Source organism: Rhipicephalus sanguineus, chromosome 10 (genome assembly GCF_013339695.2).
Source record: "Rhipicephalus sanguineus isolate Rsan-2018 chromosome 10, BIME_Rsan_1.4, whole genome shotgun sequence".
Taxonomy (NCBI): Eukaryota; Metazoa; Arthropoda; class Arachnida; order Ixodida; family Ixodidae; genus Rhipicephalus; species Rhipicephalus sanguineus.
Window position 1 is genome coordinate 142,907,378 of NC_051185.1, and position 22,271 is coordinate 142,929,648.

The window sequence follows — 22,271 nt, forward strand, 5'->3', positions numbered from 1 at the left end:
CATCGCGAGCACCAGCGAGCCGACAGAAGAGGAGAAAGAAGTACCAGTGAGCACGAGAAAAAACGGGGACATAGAACTACTAGCAGGGTCTTAATGGTCTCACTCAGTGTCAAATAAAGCCCTCTTTTAATCACCTCGACGGTATCGAGTTCTTCAACGGCTTCTCGACGCCATATCCCAAACATCCTGTATAAATTCTGAACATTGGGCATGAAGTTTCCGTCTTGTACTGGGCTGGAATATCCTGTAGAAAAAGAATATCTTTAGCGAGTTGGGTAATACGTGTTAAAGAACTCACAAGGTCCCATGTGCATTCACCTAATACGACTCGAAGGCGAAAGCCGTGTTCTTTTTCTTCTCAGTCGATGTACGGACCCTGCCCCGCCACCCTCCGAAAGCTTTGTGCACCTAGAGTTGTTTTGCACTGCCTCCAGTATCGGAGGCACCTCACCTTGTTCTGGTCCGTGATCGGCCCACCATTTACCAAGCTACGATGTCATGGCATGACGGCATCATGGGAGGTTACGTCAGGTGATGTCGCGGCAGAATTTGTGACGTCATGATGACGCCACAAATTATTGCTACCTGTGACGTTATGATCACGTCATATGTTGACGTCATCACGCGATGATGATTTTTTCATCACTCGTGCTGTGCCAGACGCCGACGGTCACTTTTCGCGTTTGATGAAGCATTTAAGACTCGCCTTAATATTAAAAGAGCGCGAAAACACCGACAAAATATGCCAGAAGGACAACATACAAAGCGCCCTCTTGGAACATATGTGCCGTGAAAACCGAACGCATTTCGTTATGATACCTTAACTATTTAAAAGGGCCGCACTATATGTTTATCGAGAATAGCGGCTTGCATCAATTTTCTAGGCTTAAGATGCAGTTCCGTATACTTCTTCAACTGTTATCTTTGATAGTTGAAGGGACGCTGAACAAAGTTTTCGCCGGCAGGGTTTTCAGCCAAATTGAATGATTGGGTGCTGAAATCGATAGACAAAACCTTCATTTCCGGCAGAAACTATAGAGGAAAATAATGAAGTTAATGTGTTTTTCACGAACTGCTGCGTCTAGCCGTCGTGTTGTGAACTAGAGGAGGTGACGTTTGGTGACATTTGATGCACCGGAAATATGCATGCCAACAATGTAGCTGTCGCCGCGTCTCCCAACCCGCTCAGCTCCCACTACGGTTCCCAGAACCGCTACGAACGGCACCGGCAGCGAACAATATGTCCCCGCTGGAGTAAAGCCCTTAATGGAGGGGCACGCCTCAGCGCCTTTGTGGAAGGAGGAAAGTGACATGCAATGGAGAGGTGGAGAAAGGGAAGAGGACAGGAACACGTGCACACTGCATACGCTGCGGTAAATGTGACATCATGGGTCGCGCTGGCGTGCAGCGACCGCTCGCTGACAAACCACCAAAAATACAGCCAACTATTAAAAAAAATACGTGAAATAAACTCTGTGTATCGGAATAGTCGCGTCTTCTGAGTAGAATTTCAATGTTTCCGTCATTTTTTTTTCCAAATTTTGTTCAGTATCCCTTTAACGCCCAGTTGGTATGCCACTAGCTGGTAATTTTCGACAAGCTCGCATGGGCATCTCCTCCGTTTGGAATGTGACGGCTGAGCTGACGCTTTCTTCCAAGGGAGCAGGCTGGTGCACTGTATACAAACACGTGAAGCTACGATGGTGGCGTTATAAAAATATTAAGGATGATATCTCTAAAATACCAAGAATATTTTGCCCCTCATGTAGTACGTACAAAGGTCTACAAAGCGGAGGACAAGGTATACCACGGGCCTTCCGTTTAATAATTCAGATCTACAAAATAATTTAGTATTGCTACATGCACATTGCATATAAGCAATTTAATATTGCCATATAACAAATAAGTTCCTAAGTTAACTAAAGCCCTGTAACTCGCAATAGAAGGCAAACTTTCATTCTATCGCACCCTGTTCATTTACTATAAACCAAAAAAAAAACTTGTTTAACGTCACGTGCATCAGCGTCCCTGTGTAATATACCCATGCAGGTTCTCCGCGACTGAGGGAATGTTAATGTGCTCGGTAACAGACTTAACTTAGGCTCACCGTCCGAGCGTTGATCTTGAACATGACGACGTCGTCCATCTCCCAGCAAAGCAGGTCTCGAAGCAGAACGAGGGACTCGTTCAGGCGCTCGACTACCATCACGAGGTCGAAGACAGCGTCCACGTGTTCGAGAAAGGCGTCCACGGCCGATGCGTTGCCAGCTTGAGTGAAGTCGAAGCCGAGGTCGAAGCTCATCTGGTCGAAGCCAAGCCAGCCACGATGTGGACCCGGGAAGAATCCGCGCAAGATACGTCTTTGTGAGTCGTTTCGCACGGCGTTCGGAATCTGCTCCAACTTCAGGTGGAACGACGCCTGTTGTGTTACGGAGACAGAAGGACGAAATTCACGGCCGTTCTAATAATGGGGAGCTTTAGAATATGGTACGCAAAGGTTTGCGTTAGCGTTTGTCGCCACTGCGCATGCTTCGTACGCTATCCTCTTGCGGGTGACGGAAATAGCGGGCACACGCAACGAACGCTATCTCTGCGTACGTTATTCTAAAACTGCCTAATATACGGGCGACATTCCGCCTTGAATACTTTAATACAGACATACGTATCTACGCATATATTTACCAACCGTTATATAACAACGTTATTTCTGGAGCCGATATGAGCAACCTAAGAAAAACAAATGAGTCGTTTGACTATTTGTTGTAAGTCCTGACTTGTCACGCTTATGGCTGCTGGAGCGACGCACCATGGCACCACCTCACCCAAAACTGAGCAGAGAGCAATCTAGAGACTGGCACCGACTGCAGACGAACACATACCCCAACCTACATACACTTTCTAAGATACACCCCTCGGAACATCGCGCTGAGTGCCCCCGATGCGGAGGGATACCACAAGTTACGTACAAGTGTCCCTGGCGTCCCGCTGCGGCAAACTCCACGCTCATTCTAATGTGGTTGCGCTGAGCGAAAGGCACAAAGGACAACACCAGGGGCGTAGCCAAGGGGGGGGGGGGGTTGGGGGGGGGTTCAAACCTTCCCCCCCCCCGAAATTTTTCAGTTTTGCTTGCGCATATAGGCACGCACACATACAAACGCACGCACGAACATACATAAAGTATGGTTGAACCCCCCCCCCAAAAAAAATTTCTGGCTACGCCCCTGGACAACGCGATCCAGAGAACTGAGCAGGTATAGTGTGCAAACTTTCAACTGTTTATTTCCGCAAAAGCACGTCAATAATATACACAAGACAGTGATGATAGCAAAAGAAGTATGTCACAACATGATTACGTGAAAGCAGGTCACTTCGAACCCTCGAGCTCCGCGTGTGTAGTGTTAACTAATCTAGGTGTTGTCAATAAAGTTAAAGTCTGCCTCGCTTAGGGCAATAGAAGGCAAACTCACGTGATCACTTCATTTTAACATGAAATATGCCTCCATAATTCCGTGTGTCCTTTTAGAACTGCAATGCGCCAGCTTCTGCGTTTGATTAAAAATGGGCTCGCATGCACATTTTGCGCAGTGTGTAGCTAAGTGCCCCAGTGACTGAAGTATCTGGGTAGCATACCTGTGTTCTCTTAGCCTTATTTTTATGCAACGCCTGGTCTGCCCAATATAGCATTTCCCGCACGTGACGGGAATTTTATAAACTACACCCTCGTCACAATCTGCATATTTTTTGGCATGCTTACCGGTGCACTTTGTTATTGACGAAGTTCCTGGTTTGTTCATACTAACAAACACAGTAACACACTGGTCGTGGGAGGGTTAACGTGTCTCTTTAAAGCGAGTCATAGCAAGTGAAGACTAACCGAAAAGAGTTACTCATGGTCTTTTTTTTTTAGAGTACCCAGGCAGCACTGAGCACCGCCAGGAGACTGTTGTAATCATTTGGAGCGTCCCCTGGCCCTATAGTGATGATTTTCTCGCCAGTGATGATAGAACTTTCGTGGTGCTATTCTGCAGAGTTGCCAATGATGACCTATCGCTACCATAGAGAAACATGTCGTTGGCTCGGCCATGCAACGCCTCTGGAAATAATGGGCCATCATTTCCGTAGTCCTATCAGTGTCGCTCATAATTTAACATGATATATCGTTCAGCCAGTTTGGCCGGTTCGTCGATATAAACGCAGCCTCGCTATATGTCGGGCTATGTTGTCTGGGCCCGTATTCACAGAAACGTCTAACGCTGAAAACTTTTGTACAAGAATACTTCATTCAATCAAGATGCGGGACATATCATTGCGAAGCCGATTTACCAATGGGAAAATGCACCGGCGAAAGAGAAGTGTGGATTTGGCTCCTGATTGTTGCAGCAACGTTGCATTGCTGCATTAATGCTGCATTGTTGCAGCAACGTTGTTTATATCAGTTAGTATATATTATTGGCTGGTGTTTATACAGCATGTGCATTTTTTTTTCGAAGTCCTTTCGTGTAGGTTACAGTGACACAATATTTGAACTCTCCCTTCCACTATTTTACCCTCCCAAACGATTTTCTGTCGGTTTTGCTAAGCCGAGATTTTCACGGTACTTCCAAATTCAAACATCATTACAGGAAACATAACGCGATGTCAGTTGTAGTATTCCTAACGCGGTAGAGCTAAATATCCAGATATTTAGATGTTTGGGACATTTCAGCAGAGCAATCGCTACACACAAACAGTATCATGTCATTTTTATTGATATAACCTTTCATGACTCTTTGTGGTAATGAGGTTTCAGTAGTAAGAATGATTGGTCCAAAGTCCTTTTAAGTTTTCTGTATGTGGAGCGCCCTTGCAGTCAGTGGAAATGAATGAAAATGTTCATTTTCCTGTTCATTGATCACGACTTTGCACCCCGAACATAACGACACGCGCGCTTCTTTTATTATATTTATATGACTAGTGCGTTGCACGCGTAGCGGCTGCCTTGCGCAAGCCGTGCCCTAATGTCTGGGAGCCGACTGCTGCCTTCGTCGACGTCACGACCCCGTGACAATAAACAGTATTTGGACGAAATATATTATGCTAAAGCTTCGCACCATTTAGCATGATTGTGGTCACGCGTACAAATACACGTACCAAGTCCGTCTTGAACCTATCCCTATCACACACACACACACACGCACACACGCATGCACAGACACGCACACACACACACGTACGTTCTTAAAGTGTACTATCGGCGTCAAATGCAACGCGAACAGCGGCAAGCATTAGCAATGGTATAGTGCACGCCGTCCAGTTTTCAGGAACATATTACAGGAAACATAACGCGATGTCATTTGTAGTATTCCTAACGCGGTAGAGCTAAATATCCAGATATTTAGATGTTTGGGACATTTCAGCAGAGCAACACCATGGACGGGCGCACAGCACTCCGATTCGGTAGCACTGCGCATGTCCGTGGTCATGACTGGACGACGCGCACTATACCATTGATAAAGCTTGCCACTGTTCGCGTTTCCTTTGACGCTGATAGTACCATGCTAGTAATTCGTGTTAGTGTGAACCAATACACATTGCTAGCACGTCCTTCATAATAAAGATGTTAGATTTTGTGGCAAACTAACGTCATGCTAAATTGAGCACGATTACCTTTTCTTCGCGAGCAAGTACGCGGATTACACAAGCTTGACGTGGAGTCTTGGGGATCTCCCGAAAGTAATTACTAGAGGCCGGATTTTTAGGCACTAAAAAAGCTCGTTTTAGGCGCAAAAAATAGCAGGCTTCCAAAATCGTAAATATAGGCACAATAAATTTTCACATAAATGCAAATAATTTCAAACGAAGACGTGCGCGACCTCTATCTACGACAGGAAAACAAAAATGTTATTGCTTAAGATGGCACAAAGGCGCCAACAGTTGAACATAGCGTGCTTTGTCCCGCACGGTTCGCACTCCCGTGTTCTGCACGATGAGTCGTGTCCACTGTCTAATCATTACACTCCTGAGTGTCTTTCCGGCATGACTAAGAAGTGCAGAGCAGGAGCAGACAGCCAGATTGCTAAAAGACCAGAAGGGAGAGATTCCTCCTAGTGGCCGGGTCGAATTGCGTAGAGCCAATTTCTCCCCTGGCAGTGAAACACTGGCGGGGAGGGGGGGGGGGAGGTTTCAACCTTTTCCTCTCTCCCGAAACTTTTCAGTTTTGCGTGTGTGTATATACACGAACACATACAAACGCATGCACGAACATATATAAAGTATGGTTGTCCCCTGTCCCTCCCCCCCTGAAAAATATTTCTGGCTACGCTACTGCAGTGAACACCTTAAAAAGTAAATTACAAACAAAACAAAAGCTGCGCGCAGTTCACTTTTTTTTCTTTTTTTTTTGCTCTTCACTCTCCACTGACGGCTCTCCGCGGTTTCGCGTTCGCCAACCGCTCGGGCCACGTCAGCGCGGCGGCGAATGCTCGCCAGCGTGTCCCGCTTCACTGCTGCCAGCGGTTGTTGGTTGGTTGACCTAGAGGACTAGAGTTGGTTGAACTAGAGGACTATAGGTTGAACCCCATAGTTCCCGACAGTCAATCTTACGCGGTAACATGAATAGTGGTCTCAAACAGCACCCGGGAGCGAAACTTGAGGCTAAATAGCGTTCATATAAGCGCTAATTTTGAAAATAGGCATTTATAGGCATTTGTAAGCATTTAGGTACGAACGCCAAAAATAGGCATTTATAGGCACTATAAAAACATTAATAATAATATCTGGGGTTTAACGTCCCAAAACCACGATATTATTATGAGAGACGCCGTAGTGGAGGGCTCCGGAAATTTCGACCACCTGGGGTTCTTTAACGTGCACCTAAATCTAAGTACACGGGCCTCAGACATTTTCGCCTCCATCGAAAATGCAGCCGCCGCGGCCGGGATTCGATCCCGCGACCTTCGGGTCAGCAGTCGAGCGCCATAACCACTAGACCACCGTGGCGGGGCACTATAAAAACATTATAAAAGCCCTTCTTAACCTCTAATTCATGCTCATATGTCAAAATGGCGCGATAGGAGCGCAAGGAACAAAATAGGCATTTGCCTAAAATCCGGTCTCTAGTAATTACATATCGCATCCCGAGAGTTCTTTTGAATCTTTGAAGCTCTCACTTTACGGACAAATGTGAGCGCTTCGCGTGCAAGAGCATCAACTGGCTCGTTTCTTTGAATTCCAACGTGGGACGGAATCCACTGGAACTTTACGCTAAATCCCTTGCATATTAGATCTTTAATCAGTGCTAGTAATTGTCTCGTAAGCAACGGCGTTGTACCGCACTGAACTGAAAGAAGGCGAGATGCCATGCGGGCCGACTGTTACGCTTCTATTGCTCAACACGATACACTAAGTACAGCACGGTGTGAAAAGGAATACATCATTTCAGACGACGTGCGAGTATCGTGTTCCGAATCTCCGATGTTGAGTGACCTGCATTCGCAACGAATGTTCTCCCTGTTTTGACCACTCGCGTATTCCTTTATCAGTATGCAATGCACTCACATCATACGTGGACATCTACCGCAACAATTTCTGGAAACAGACAGCTGCGCATTCGTGCGATCGCCTGCAAAGTGCCGCTTATTGTGTATTTGGTTGTTACTCGTGTATACCCAACGTCACTTTATTTATAGATTTAATTTGGCTCTTGTGTACAGTCTTTGCCGAGGAATCTTTTACCGCTCAACGGTGAGGACCACTGTGCTCTTACCCGAGCATCGCCTCTTTATTTTTTTCATGCAGTGCCAGCATGTTTTATTACGGATATCACGGCCCTGTTACCTCCTTCATGTGCTCTTTTGCACTGCATATGCCACTAAACATGTGTGCCGAAAGCGGCAGAGCATCCCAGCGCGCCCTCCCCTTCCTTCCTGCAGCTCCTCTCCGGCATGCTGTCTCGACTGAGCGGGTCAATGACACAACCGAGAAAATATGTCGCAGCTGTCACACGTGGGCACCGCGGTAGCAACTCTCTTACTTATCATCGCTATTACGTATTCAGTGTGTCAAGGAAATATCGCTGGTCTGGTGCAGACACTTGCTATGCATCTGAGCCTATGCTATAAATGTATTACACTATGAATAATGAAATACGCAAGCTATACTCGTGAACAAATTTTCTTGGAAATGAAGAGAAAACTCCGGAGGCGGAGCTTCTGCACATATACTTCTCGCCAAGTAACCAGGTTTGACGCTCGTTTCGTACCACTGTGGACAGCGATGGCTGCGCGGCATTAGCGTTGCACAGCATTTCATTTGTCTGCTTAGACGACCATTAGTGTAGGTGAAGTACGTCGCAAGTTTTTTAGGCAAGCATACGGAAGAGCCACAACGAGACGGACGCTTACCTGAAGATGCGAACGCCATTTAGCGTTTGAGGTACACATAAAAGGCACTACTTTCTCACATGTGCAAAAACGCGAAATGACAACGTACAAACTAAAAAAAAAAAACAAAAAGAACATAGGTATCCCAGTGGTGTGTGTTGCGTCCTGTTTCAAAGATCTTCCTGTAAAAAATGAAGGAAGAGGAGGAGGAACAAATTTTATTGCGAGCCAGCAATTTGAGTGGCGTGGCCTAGGCCTCCCACGTGAAGGAGTTCTTCATTTTTTAATTCCCTCGTAGAAAACACGGAAGCTACATTGGGACTGCATTCATAAGCGGTAGTACTCGCACAATTTGGATCTGTACACTTGGCTTCATTGTCAAGAAATGTTGTCCGCGAATATACAATAGATAGATAGATAGATAGATAGATAGATAGATAGATAGATAGATAGATAGATAGATAGATAGATAGATAGATAGATAGATAGATAGATAGATAGATAGATAGATAGATAGATAGATAGATAGATAGATAGATAGATAGATAGATAGATAGATAGATAGATAGATAGATAGATAGATAGATAGATAGATAGATAGATAGATAGATAGATAGATAGATAGATAGATAGATAGATAGATAGATAGATAGATAACTTTATTGAAGTCCTGAAGGAATACGCCCCCGTTTTATAGGGGGAGGATCGCAGGTCGCTCCCACGTAGGGACGGAAAGACCGAGCTTCATCAGAACAAAAAAAAAATGTGAACAGTCGGATCTTTGGAGCACTCTCATTGTAATCCAGTACTTTCGCGCGCGGAATAATGCTGAAAGTGCAAAACAGTCTTGACCACTCGACGCGCCCCTAGAATATGTTGCATTAATAACAACTTGATGAAGGCTAGTTGTCTTTCACAGCGAAGCTGTTTTATCTCGGCGCAAAGTCTGTGACTGTGCCCGAAAACTATCATCATCATGAACGGGCATGTGCCACGGAATTTGGGCTGATCCCACTACTCCCCGCTACGGCGTGGCCTGCAATAACTCTGAGTACGAGTGCAGAGAGAGGGAGAAAGAAAGAGACGGAAAGAAAGGTATAAAGTAGGGGTGTGCGAATATTCGAAAGTTTCGAATATTCGTCGAATATTACATGTGAAATATTCGTGTTCGATTCGAAAATCGCGTATTCGAAAAGTTTCGAATAATCGATAACTTCGAATATTTGAAAAATTCGAATATGCGATTCGATTATCATGCATAAAATAACTCGTTTTCCACATTTCTGCTGCGTTCGTATAGCTAAAAACGTTGCCGAGAGGAGCGATAAACATCGTAAGTACACGGAGGCACGATATCTGCCTGCGACGAGCGCCCCAATACGTATGATTTATTGCTGGTGCATCTCCGACGTGCAGCGCTGTTGGCGATCATGTAACCATACATTTTCAACATTATGCGGCCGTAACGTGCCGCACTACCACTCGTTGACTATGCGGGACCACTTCTGAAGAAAGACAGTGACCCATGTGACTAGTGGCGGACTGTAGGCACCTTCAGATACCCCAGTCTGGCAAAGCTTTGCCCCATGTACCTCCCTATAACAGCCACTTCTGTTCCAAGCGAGCGTGCCTTCTCAGTGGCAGGGGGGGGGTGTCTCTGTTAGAAGGGAGCGCCTGCTGCCTGATCATGTGGCGCAACTCATATTTCTTCATGATAACATCTAGTCATTACTTTCGTTGTGCCGTGATATTTGCTTGTGTTGTGATGTGCATTGTGCTAGCCTGAACATTGTGTTCTGGCAGGGCTGGGCAGTATCGCGATACAAGAGTATCGCGATAGTATTTCAGAGATACTTTTGAGTATCTGTATTTCTGTATCGAGATACATTTGAAAAATGTATTTGTATCTCAGTAGTGAAATACATTTACGATGTATCGTCTGTATCGCGATACTATGCTGGACACGGGTATCTCGTTACATTGTTTTTTTGTGTCGGAAATGAGTTGAGGCGTGTTTCCAATGGGGGAATGGCGTTTTTTCTCTTTTTTTTTTGTGCCAAGACAAGCAAAGGCGCGCCGCCGGTCGCCGACAGATAGGGCGGCGATGGTTTCCGCTCAACCACAGAATGGTCCATGTGGTAAAGCACGCGACGCCGCAGACGGCAGAATTGCGGGGGCAGTGTTGTCGGCCTCTGCCAGCGAAAGTCGCTGTCTCTCAAGATCAGCGCAGCACGCCTAATTTTTTTCAGGTGGCAAGCTATTACTTCGCGACCCCCCGCGCGGATACCGCCTTGGAACAGTCTTTGCAATGCTTCGCGTGCATTCAGTTCTCAAAGCGGCGGCACTTCCAAAAGCAGTTCCCGTAGTCGCGGCGGACGGGATTATAAGATGGCTATCTTTGTCGCGCTTTCAGCCACCTCTCCAATGTCAGGGTGCGTTCCTAATTGATTACATGCGTGAAACGGTCTTTTGTGGTAGCAGGCTCCCCCACCGCCGGAGCCGACTTCGCCTGTTGCGGCTTTCTGAAATGGGTGCTGGTAGCGTCGGTGGCGGTGAAAGCTTCATTGAAGCCGACAGGGTCAGACGGCTTAGGATTCCGAAGATGGGGACAGACTTCGGATTCTGAACAGTCAGAAAAACCCAAGTGAGGGCTGAAGCGTTTCGGTATCTAGATGACCTGAGAAGATATATCGCCACGCTGCAGGGCAATCCGGCTATGAAGGCGATATTTATTCACTATAACACGAATTTGTGCTCGCCTTCAGCGGTAGACAGACTTTGTCTTTCGTGAGTCTTGTGCTGAGGCTGAACCGACGCTGTTAGAAGACAGCTTATTTGAGATGCTCACGCAGTAACCCCCTCAGGAAAGCAGATCTTATGTGCAAAGTAAATGCATACTTTTTCTCAATTCACTGGTGTTCATTAGTGATTCGAGTGATTTGCTTAAAGTGGGCTATTTCTAGCATAGCTTAGTTTGTTCACCAAGTATGTCGATTTCGGTGTCCAATCCTTGTTACTGTTGCTGTGAAATAGTGTATTTTTATTGCAATTGATACTTGTAAGTATGTCAGTATTGCTAATTATGTACTTTGTCCACCCCCTCCCCTGCAATGTGTTAATGGCGCTGAGGGTACTGTAATAAATAAATGAATGAACTGAACGTTTCGATGCACTGTAACGTTAATTACAACATTATGCTGCACTAATAACTGTCTTTGCGTAGTATGAGCATCCTTCAAGTAAAAAAAATACTCCAGTATCTGTATCGCTGTAACTGTATTCCTGAATACTTTTTTCGTCCTATTGCAAAAGTATCTCCGAAATATCCCATTACGTTAAAAGCAAATGTATCTCAGTATCTGTATTTTAGGCTTCCAGTTCATGTATTTCGATATCTGTATTCCGGAATACTTGTCTGAGTATCTCTGCCCAGCCCTGTGTTCTGGAGATAGCCGTGTATGTCGTGTTGCCAGTCAGGCTGTTAATGTTTTTTGTTTTCAAATAGCTACATTTTAAATAAAATATTGCTACTGTGGAGGCATTTTTCCTTTGATATTCGATATTCGATTCGATATTCGAAGGTGGATATTCGTATTCGATTCGTATTCGAAGAATTTGATATTCGCACACTCCTAGTATAAAGAAAGAGAAAAAGAAAAATTCTTGCCTAAAAAAATTTTTCACGAGGCGGGATTCGAACCCCCGTACCCCGATCCGAAGGCGAGCGTCCTAACCACTCGGCTATCCAGGCACGCTAGCCGAGCATAGCATAGCCTTGTATAGTATAGTGTAGCAAGGGGGCGGGAAAGCGAAGTGAGCGTGAGGATGAGAGATGTGGTGGTGAGGAGGAGAGAAAGGGGGAGGGGAGAGTGTAAATCGTTCGCACAGAAATATTGTGAAAGACAGAAATTGAGAGAAAAATGCAGAAAGTAAATAAAAGAGACACAGCGAGGACATCAACGAAAGAAATAGAAAGAAGTAGAGTGGGAAAAAAAGATAAAAAAAGAAAGGGAAGCAAGCATCGCGTCGCCTAGTGACCAGATACCGCACCACCTGTCCAAGCCGCGCATGCGCAGTAGCTAAGCCACGCCCACCGACGGAGACATATCGCGCGCAACCTCTGCTCTATAATGCGTAGCCTGACTAGGTGCTCCCAGAAAGGAAGCCACGCATCTCGAACCTTGACGTGTCGATCGACGGGGAGTGCGAGCGCCGAGGGGCCCGTGCTTCGCTGTGCCAAGCTTCGCGCGACTTAGTGCAAATGGCCCGCAATTTCTTTTTATTTAGAACTGAGGATGACATGGCGCCATTGGGGACAGCGCTTATCGTGTGGTATTAGTTCCCTTGTGTCCTTGTTTTTGTCGCAGTGTTTCATTTTCACTCCGGGGACGATTGCGCCAGGGGGGGTCGCCAAGTCTTCCCCTACCTGTACTCAGTCGGACCTGTCTCTTCACTGTTTAAAGTGCGGGGTTAAGGACATGTAGGTTTTTGACGGTGATGGCGCCCGAGGACCCGTGATGTTGCATTCGAATAACTGTTTGCATCCCACATTTACACCCGGAAAGCAGAGGACCAAAGGCAGGCCCCTGTGCGAAGCCCGCATCGCTTCATTTTAATGTTTTCAGTCACCGCGAAGCTTACATTTTTCTGATTCGAGCGATATGGGGGGAGGGGGCGCTGCGGTGAAGCTTGACCCCTCTTCCCCCCCCCCCCCCGCCTTAATACAAAACCATGTGCACGCCTATGTATAAGTTGTTCGAACAATAAGCTCTGAAGCTGTACTCGCCTCGTAGTTGAAGTACGAGTAGAGCGACTCGAACAGTGCAGCTGGTTCACGGACGATGGTGATGAAGACGACGTTCGGTTTGAGCACGGCTCGCATCTCGCTCTCGTTGAATCGCGTGTGGTGCGCCAGGATGTCGAAAGGCGGCTTCCCGACGGCTGCCATTGACCGCTCGAAGATGCGGGGGTAGCCCATGAGGTTGCCGCGAGCTGGCAGCGCGAACGTCATGTTGTGCGTCTCGCCATAGCGCATGAACACGTTCTGCACCGAAGAGCTGGCGCACTTGTGCATCTTCAGGAAGCAAATGCTGCGCTTCGTGGGCCGGCAGGCTGGCCGGGGCTGCACTATAAGCGTCTGTCCCCACCGCAACCTGCGTAACGTCGAAGTGCATCATGAGGCTTGAAGGAGTGCCGACGTGGCGTTTCAGAGACGCTTACGTATACGGTAAATGATCCTCTAATCTCTCTTTATACCCTAGTAAGATACTAGCAGGCCTTCAGGGTATGATTAGGGTCTTATTATACTGTGATTAGGCATTATTGGATTTACCTACGAATGAGTCCGCAATTAAAGAGCTAGCGCTGAGAGGGTAAGTACAAGAATTCGAGGTCTCGCTTCAGAACAGATCATCATCATCAGCAGCCTGTCTACGCCCACTGGAGGGCAAAGGCCTCTCCCATGTTCCGCCAATCAACCCGGTCCTGTGCTTTCTGCTGCCACGTTATACCTACAAACTTCTTAACAGAACAGAAACTCGGCTTCAGAGCAGATACTCGGCTCTAACCGACGAAACCGACCTTAGTGTGGACGCAAGGAATGATAATCTGACGAGTATCATTACGGAGTGTGCAGTGGAAGTCGGAGGTACAGCCATTAGACAGGACACTGGCAAGCTCTCCCAGGAGACGAAAAACCTCATTAATAAATGTCAAAACATGAAGCCTCAAACACAACAGACAAAATAGAACTGGCAGAGTTTTCGAAGTTAATCAGTAGGCGCAAAGTAGGCGACATAAGAAAATATAACATGGAGAGAAATGAACATGCTCTAAAGAACGGGCGCAGCCTCAAAGCGGTGAAGAGACAACTGGGCACACGCAAAAACCAGATGCGTGCACTAAGGGACAAGGAAGGCAAAGTCACTAACAATATGGATAGGATAGTTAAAATGGCTGAATAGTTCTAGAGAGATCTGTACAGTAGCCAGGACAACCAGGATGATAATGTAAGAAGTAGTAGTAGCCCAGAAGAAGTGGAGAGCCCACCAGTAACGACATGGGAAGTAAAGAAAGCCTTAGAGCGAATGCAAAGGGTCAAATCCGCTGTTGAGGATCAGGTAACATCAGATCTGTTGAAAGACGGTGGACAGATTGTGTTAAAAAAACTGGGCACCCTGTATACGAAATGTCTCTTAACGATGAGGGTACCAGAATCTTGGAAGAATGCTAGTATCATCTTAATTTATAAGAAAGAGGACGTCGAGGACTTGAAAAATTACAGGCCTATCAGCTTACTGTTCGTTATCTACAAGCTGTTTACCAAGATAGTAGCTAATAGAATTAAGGCAATATTAGAATTCAATCAACCAAAAGACCAAGCAGGATTTCGTACAGGCTACTCGACAATAGACCACATTCACACTATCAATCAGGTCATAGTGAAATGTGCGGAATATAACCAACCCCTATATATAGTCTTCATAGATTACGAGAAGGCATTTGATTCGGTCGAGATATCAGCAGTAATGTATAAATGTGCAGCGGCTCTATAGCCATCGTAGTCCTCCATAAATAAAGCGACAAAATCCCAATGAAGAAGGGTGTAAGGCAGGGAGACACGATCTCTCCAATGCTATTCACGGCGTGCTTACACGAGGTTTTCAGGACCCTAGATTGGGGAGAGTTAGAGATACGAATTAACGGAGAACACTTTAGTAACCTGCGATTCGCTGATGACATTGCATTGATGAGTAACTCAGGGGACGAATTGCAACTCATGATTACTGAACTGCGCGAGGAAAGCAGAATGGTAGGTCTGAAAATTAATGTGCAGAAAACTGAAGTAATGTGCAACATTCTCGGAAGAGAACAGCGCTTTGCGATAGGTAGCGAGGCACTGGAATTTGTAAAGGAACACGTCTACTTAGGACAGGTAGTAACCGCGGAGCCGAACCATGAAACCGAGGTAACTAGGAGAATAAGGACGGTTTGGAGCATATTCGGCAAGCACTCTCAAATTATGAATGGTAGTTTACCGCTATCACTCAAGAGGAAGGTATATAACAGCTGCATCTTATCGCTACTTACCTACGGAGCAGAAACCTGGAGGCTTACGAAGAGGGTTCAACTTAAATTGAGGACGATGCAGCGAGCAATGGAAAGGAAAATGATAGGTGAAATCTTAAGAGACAGGAAGAGAGCACAGTGGGTCAGGGAACAAACGGGGGTTAAGGATATAATTGAAATCAAGAAGAAGAAATGGATGTGGGCCGGGCTTGTAGCACGTCGGCAGGATAACCTTAAGGGACAAGATGAAAGCAGAGTGGGCCAGGGAACAAACGGGTGTAACGTACATCATAGTCGAAATTAGGAAGAAGAAACGGACATGGTCAGGGCATGTACCGCGTAGGCAACATAACCGCCAGTCATTAAGGGTAACTAGCTGACTGGATTCCAAGAGATGACAAACGCGTGAGGCGGAGACAGAAAATTAGGTGGGTAGATGAGATTAAGAAGTTTGCAGGTATAACGTGGCAGCAGAAAGCACAGGACTGGGTTGATTGGCGGAACATGGGAGAGGCCTTTGCCCTGCAGTGGGCGTAGACAGTCTGATGATGAAGAGTCCGCATTTATACGAAAAGGTGCTGCGCAGGAGTTTTAAAAAATCTCATCCTGGCCGATGCGAATGTTGGATACGTATTCAAGAAGGCAGCGAGCTAGTGACAAGGAACATTTGCTTTCGAAAATCTTTGCCATTTGAGTTTAGCATCTGCTTCCTGTATCTAGAGTGCGAGCGCCTCTCAACGTTATGGTATAAGTAATCGTTCCGTTTCTTATATCAGTCCCGCTACCGCATGAAACCTGCTGTCACACCGAATATATCCAGCCCTGTGCTTTTTTTTTATTATTATCAGAGACAACGTAAGAGCTTCACGTAGATGTCACTCTTCCAGCTAAGCTTCTGGATCATTCCCACTCACATTAAGCAGATATTCAGTATCCCAAGTAACGCAGAACGTTGTCATGATGTTGCCTAAATGCGTCCAGATGTCAGTGGGTAACGTTGCGTGAATGTGCTTAATGTCCTCCTTTCTGACCGCCACGAAACGTTAAAAATAACGTTGCAGCAACGTTCAGGATGACATTCCAGACATTGTGGCAATGTTTGTACAATGTTTCAACAACATTATCTAAACGTGCATGTGTGCTAATTGGACTTTCAGGCAACATATACAAGAAACATACAAGCAGTGTTAGTGTGTGTACGTTGTTACTACCAGGCACGCCGACCTATTGTGGAAGCCACTGTGCGCAGCTCTCCGCCTGGAAAGCTGTCTGTCATGGCAGGTAGCGTTAGTGTGTGTATGTTGTTACCATCCCACCCTGGGGAATCGGCTATGAATCGGGTCGTACAGCACAGTGGCGTAGCCAGGGGATGGCTCACCGGGCACGTGCCCCTCCCGAAATTTCTTTCTGCCGTGGGACACATAACAAAAAATCATACTCGACTACACTTCCCTCCCCGGCCTCCACTTCTGATCACGGACTGCCCCCACCAAAACAAATTTCGTCCTACGCCACTGGTACAGCCTAGGCAACTACTGTTCATGAGCGTGCTATTAAACTGAAACCATCAAACAATGCTACATCTCTGCAAAATTTGAAAGATTGTCAGCAAATGGTTCAGCTTGAAGGCACGTGCATCGTACGCACGTATTTATGCTACATTGACTATTGATTATTTAATTAGATATTCAATTACTTATTTATTAATTACCTGGAATCATTACACTTCCCCGGGGGTCATTATTGCAGAGGGGTCATGCAAAAATATTTGTAGAGGGCGCATTCAGATATGCAGAGGAGGCATGTAAAACGTATGTACAGATATACATAACTAAAACCAGGGGCGTAGCGAGAAATTTTTTTCGGGGGGGGGGGGGGGGTTCAACCATATTTTATGTATGTTCGTCCGTGCGTTTGTACGTCCGCGTGTATGTATACGCAAGCAAAACTGAAAATTTTCGGGGGGGTTGAACCCCCCAACCCCCCCCCCCTGGCTACGCCCCTGACTAAAACAAAGTCACACAAACCGTTATAAATGAGCAATATTAAATCATCTCGCCTTAGCATTGTAGCTACGCAACAAGTTGTTGCTATTGCGATGGAAGCAAATACCCACTTTGAATGCGCTACATTAGATGTATTTGCTATTCTGTTTTTCTTTTTTTTGTTTGTTTTTGTAGAACCTGAAAGGTCAGCCTGCATTGTAGAACGCCTATAGAATGCTGCTCCAGGAGAACGGAAATATAAATTGCCAAGCACAGGACATACGACAAACGCATCACACGCTTCAAGTGCGCCGACATAACAGAACTACAAAGCTTCTCTTTTATTAAAGTGTCTGGTAGAAAAATTTTAAAGCACAAAACACAGAAAATCAATGAGAACTAACTGACAATAATGCCAATGAAAGTATAAGGGATGTTATTTGTAGTAATTATGATATACATGTGAAGAAAGTAACGTGGAGGGAAAGATACTTGCCGCCGGCAGGGACCGAACCTGCAACCTTCGAATTTGAAGGTTCCAGGTTCGGTCCCTGCAGGCGGCACGTTATCTTTTCGTCCACTTCACTTTCTTCACATTTATATCGGAATTACTACAAATAACATCCCTTATACTTTCCTTGGAATTATTGTCAGTTAATTCTCATTGATATAGTGTCTAAAAAAGAAAAAACGAGCCCTTAAAGTTCCCCTTCTTTCCTTCAAAACACCGAAAGCAATATTGTGCAACGTAGAAGTATGTGTAGAGAAGTGCGATTGCTGAGGTACAGTCGAGACGGACATGAGGTCGAACCTTTCGCGAAGCCTGCAAACAATTCTCTCGTGAACTGCAAGCAGTGCGTAGTTACGATATTAGCACCTTATTTTTGCACAAAAAATATTTTGCTTTCACAAAACTTGGACATGGGTACACACGATAATGCTTGCCATAACCATAGTGGTTGCAACATGCAATGAAGAACAGGTAGGAGACTTTCCATATGCCGATATTGGAATAGCCTATCGTAAACAGTAAACGTACAGTATTCCGAAAGAGTAACGTTATTAAAGAGGCAGTAGAGTAAGCCATTGAATCACAATAATTATCGATGGAGTTTAACGTCCCAAAACCACGATAGTGATTATGAGAGACGCCGTAGTGGAGGGCTCCGGAAATTTCGACCATCTGGGGTACTTTAACGTTCACCCAAATCTACGTACACGGGCCTCGAGCATTTTCGCCTCCATCGAAAATGTGGCCGCCGCGGCCGGAATTTGATCCCGTGACCTGCGGGTCAGCAGTCGAGCACCGTAACCACTAGACCACCGTGGCGTGTAACCACTGAACCAATTTACATGTCTAATGTTTTAGAACTACTGTCGTTATGTCGAGGTGTAATGTTTATTATTAGAAAAGAACGTGAGAGTGAAACGTCTACTTCTTTTTATTTCGTTCCGATCGAAGCCCAACCCCGGTAAATTATTGGCAACTCAATCATTTCAATGTACTTTTAATTTTTGTCCGATTTTCGCGGCGCTGGCCTCAATAAGTCTTGAATATCGCCCTGCGTGACACGTTTAGAATACGGAGTAGTACATTTTTTTACAGATAAATAACTATATGCTCTCTACTAGACGCCGTCAAAAATGCTGACCCGGTTTGTGGACACCGATGCGACGTCGGTACACGTCTTCTGTCTATGTATCTCTGCTCGCTTATCAAGTGTGTCCTGACGGCATCAGTGTTGTTTCAGGTATTGCTGAAGGCTACTTGAGCAATACGAAAAAAAAAATTCTCAATAGTGTTCTTCCAAGATGCACGGTGCTGTTGAAGAAGTGTGGCACAATCCGTAATTCGCCGTCCTGCCGATGGCTTCATTTCATACCAGCAGCAACCGCTAGCCGAAGGAATAATTTACCTGATGATGATGTCGAAGATAGCACTGAAAGCTATAGCAGCGCCGATCAGCAGGCACAAAGCTGTCAGAATAATTACGAGGGAAACAGGTCGGCGTTTGCGAGATGCTCCTGCAGTGAACTCGAATACCTGCGAGAAAAGCGTGTGTGAATTTTAACTGGACATGCATTCTCGATGTCCAGTTAGTACTACACAAAGAATGCACGTCGACAGAGAGGCTATGAAGTGACGTCAATGCACTTGGTGTCAACCGAAGTTTAGAAGTTTACAGGCTCTCCTTTGTTATGTGCGTGTATTATGACGTCACAATGAAGTAAAACTTGTCCACTACTCTCCTAAGTAATGTTGTATGTCTTTTATACCCAAACCATGTGAAAGAAAGAGCAAAGAAAACGTCACCAAGCCTCCTTGTCGAGAAAGAAATAAACATCCTAGTGTGATGAGAGCACCCTATTCGTCGTTCAAAATAAAGGAAAACAAAAACTATCAGGGTCCCTTGCACATTCATTTAAGACGACTGGAAGGCGAAAGTCATCTTATCTTTCTTCTCCGTCGATGTATTGATCCTGCCCCGCCACCCTTCGAAAGCTTTTTGCACCTAGCGTGGTTTTGCACTGCCTCCATGATCGAACCACCTTTGACCAAGCTGCGATGTGATGCGATGACGGCACAATGGCGTCACAAATTTTGGCGATCTGTGACGTCATCGTGACGTCATATGGGGACGTCATCACGTGGTGATGATTTTTCGCATCACTCGTCCCCGACGCCGTGGGACACCGACGCCTCCGACGCGGGACGCCGACGGTCAAATTTCGCGCTTGATGAGGCATGTAACGCTTTCGCCTTAATAAAGACACCGGACAGAATACTCCCTAAAGATATGAACGGAATCATCCCGAACAGTGATTATGCGGAGGTAGCGTCATGTTCATTCGGCTTGCTGCTGCTGCTGCTATTACGGCTGTTTTGTACAAGTATTCTAGTAAGGGTAACGCTTTCGTGGGCACATGGAGCTAAAGGTAACGTATTTTGTTAAACACATGGTGTTCAAGGTAGCTCGCGTAGTCTTGCACTTCCACACACATGTACAGCCTTCTCAATCCCTCTTGTGTCCGTCTTGCACTACATCCTTGTGTTTCCACTCGTACGCGTATAGTCGTAATATACTGAGTACGAGTCTATGGGTATAGTCGAGTGTGCCACGTAATCTCGCGGTCACTATCACGCTACACTTGCCGACCTTTGTCAAGCACGCACACAATGAACTTAAGTGCGCGTAAACTGCCTCTGTATTTAGAAAAGAATCACTTCTCATGTTTCGCTTCATTCATATTCACATACCTACAGTTGTCCTTTCTTTATGTTAAATCGTTAACTTATGCAACACCAGAATATTTCAGAAGAATATGCTCATTCTACCCAAAAACATATTAAATTATAGAGAGTCTACACTCAAGTTCAGTGGTATAACTGTTTGGAATGCAATAGCTGCTGATAATAAAATTACTCCTTTGTACTTCTTTAAACATGAATTAAAAGGAAAATTGCTAGAAGAGCTGCTTTCTCTATGGCATTTAGCTTTTCTGCGCCAATTTTATTTATTTGTCATGTTTTGTTTTTCTTCTTTTCCTTCTTCATTGTGAAAACGTGCTTTGTAGCCTTGCCATCTTCATTTCTAAATTGTATAAATGTTTTCACTAATGCTGTTTATCGTGGTTCTTTCATGTAGTACTGTTAAAAATTTACGAATTAAATGACATTCCTTACCTTTGTGCTTCTGTTAGCTTGTCATAATGAAATAAAAATTTCAGGAGTGTAGTTCTTTATTTTGTTGTTTTATCTTGTGACTTTTTTATCTATTTAACATTCTCTTTGATACAATTGCTTCCTAGATGCACATCCTGCTGCTGTCTACACAGCAATTTTGTGTGCGTGGATAAACAGGAGGTCCCTTGGACAGTTCCACTTTGAGACATCATAATCTATTGCTCAAATTGTATGCGCGTTTCTTTTTGAGATACAAATAAAGAAACTAGACTTATGATTTTTTTTTCACATTCTGTTGCTTCCAGCGAAAGCCCTTAGAATATTGCTGATGTTCATTGCCTTGTCCCGCAGCTAAAGAATAAGACTGACGTTTCGAACGCAACCAACGTCCTCGATCACCGGGATATTACTGAAATTCGAAACCGATAGCTTCATTCGCCCTGAATAGCAAAAATGCCCTAAAGGAGACTACATGAGGTATAAACATTACTTTTAAGCTTGTATAGCGCAAATAGCTCGAGAGAAATAAGCACAAGACAGCACCAGAGAATATCTACCACTTTAGAGAACGGAAACTGTACCTTTGACTGTAGTACGGAAATAAGGGTAGCGGCGGCGTACTGAACTGCAATAGAGCGAGGCGAGATGGCGCTGCACGTACTATCATCATCATTAGAAAAACGCGTTTTTGCGGTTGGTTCGCCCTGGTCGCGCTACTGCACTTTTTGTTCCCTGTGGTATTTTGTTTTTTGTCGTTGCTAAATCGCTGCTCGCGTGTGTAATATTTATCGCCAGGTGACCAAACTGGCCTCGACTGGCAAAAACAACGTCAATCAAGTAAGGTTTGCATCGTTTATTGTGAGTGCCCAAGCTGGTACAAGCAATGTATACAGTCAGGTCCAAGCAAAACAAGTCACTCATACACGTCGAAAGCTTTCAACCCGTACGTGTGTAATCAGTCTGAAAGCTGACAAATATGTGCATATAACTGAACACCGATATCGCTGAAAGAACGTTGCTCTCGTTGTGTAGCAGCGTCCGAGTTTTAACAGCATAGCTTTAGGACAGGGGTCTTATCCTTCCGTTAGTTATGCGGCGCTTGCCAGGTTGTGTTGATCTTTGAGTGCATGGTGTGGAGTCAGAAACGAAACGTGCGCTACGCCGACAGATAGT

At 45.3% G+C, this 22,271-nt stretch overlaps 1 protein-coding gene across 1 annotated transcript in view; it reads right to left on the minus strand.

Moving 5' to 3' along the window:
- The window catches only part of LOC119406780 (galactosylceramide sulfotransferase), a 35,730-nt gene extending 20,010 nt beyond the window's left edge, over positions 1-15,720 (minus strand). The window contains exons 1-3 of the mRNA XM_037673514.2: positions 15,716-15,720; positions 13,147-13,513; positions 2,108-2,419 (exon numbers count right to left, since the gene is read on the minus strand). Coding sequence (XP_037529442.2) covers positions 2,108-2,419; positions 13,147-13,513; positions 15,716-15,720 — 684 coding nt within the window. The remainder of the gene's footprint in view (positions 1-2,107; positions 2,420-13,146; positions 13,514-15,715) is intronic.
- Between the last annotated feature and the right edge of the window lie 6,551 nt (positions 15,721-22,271).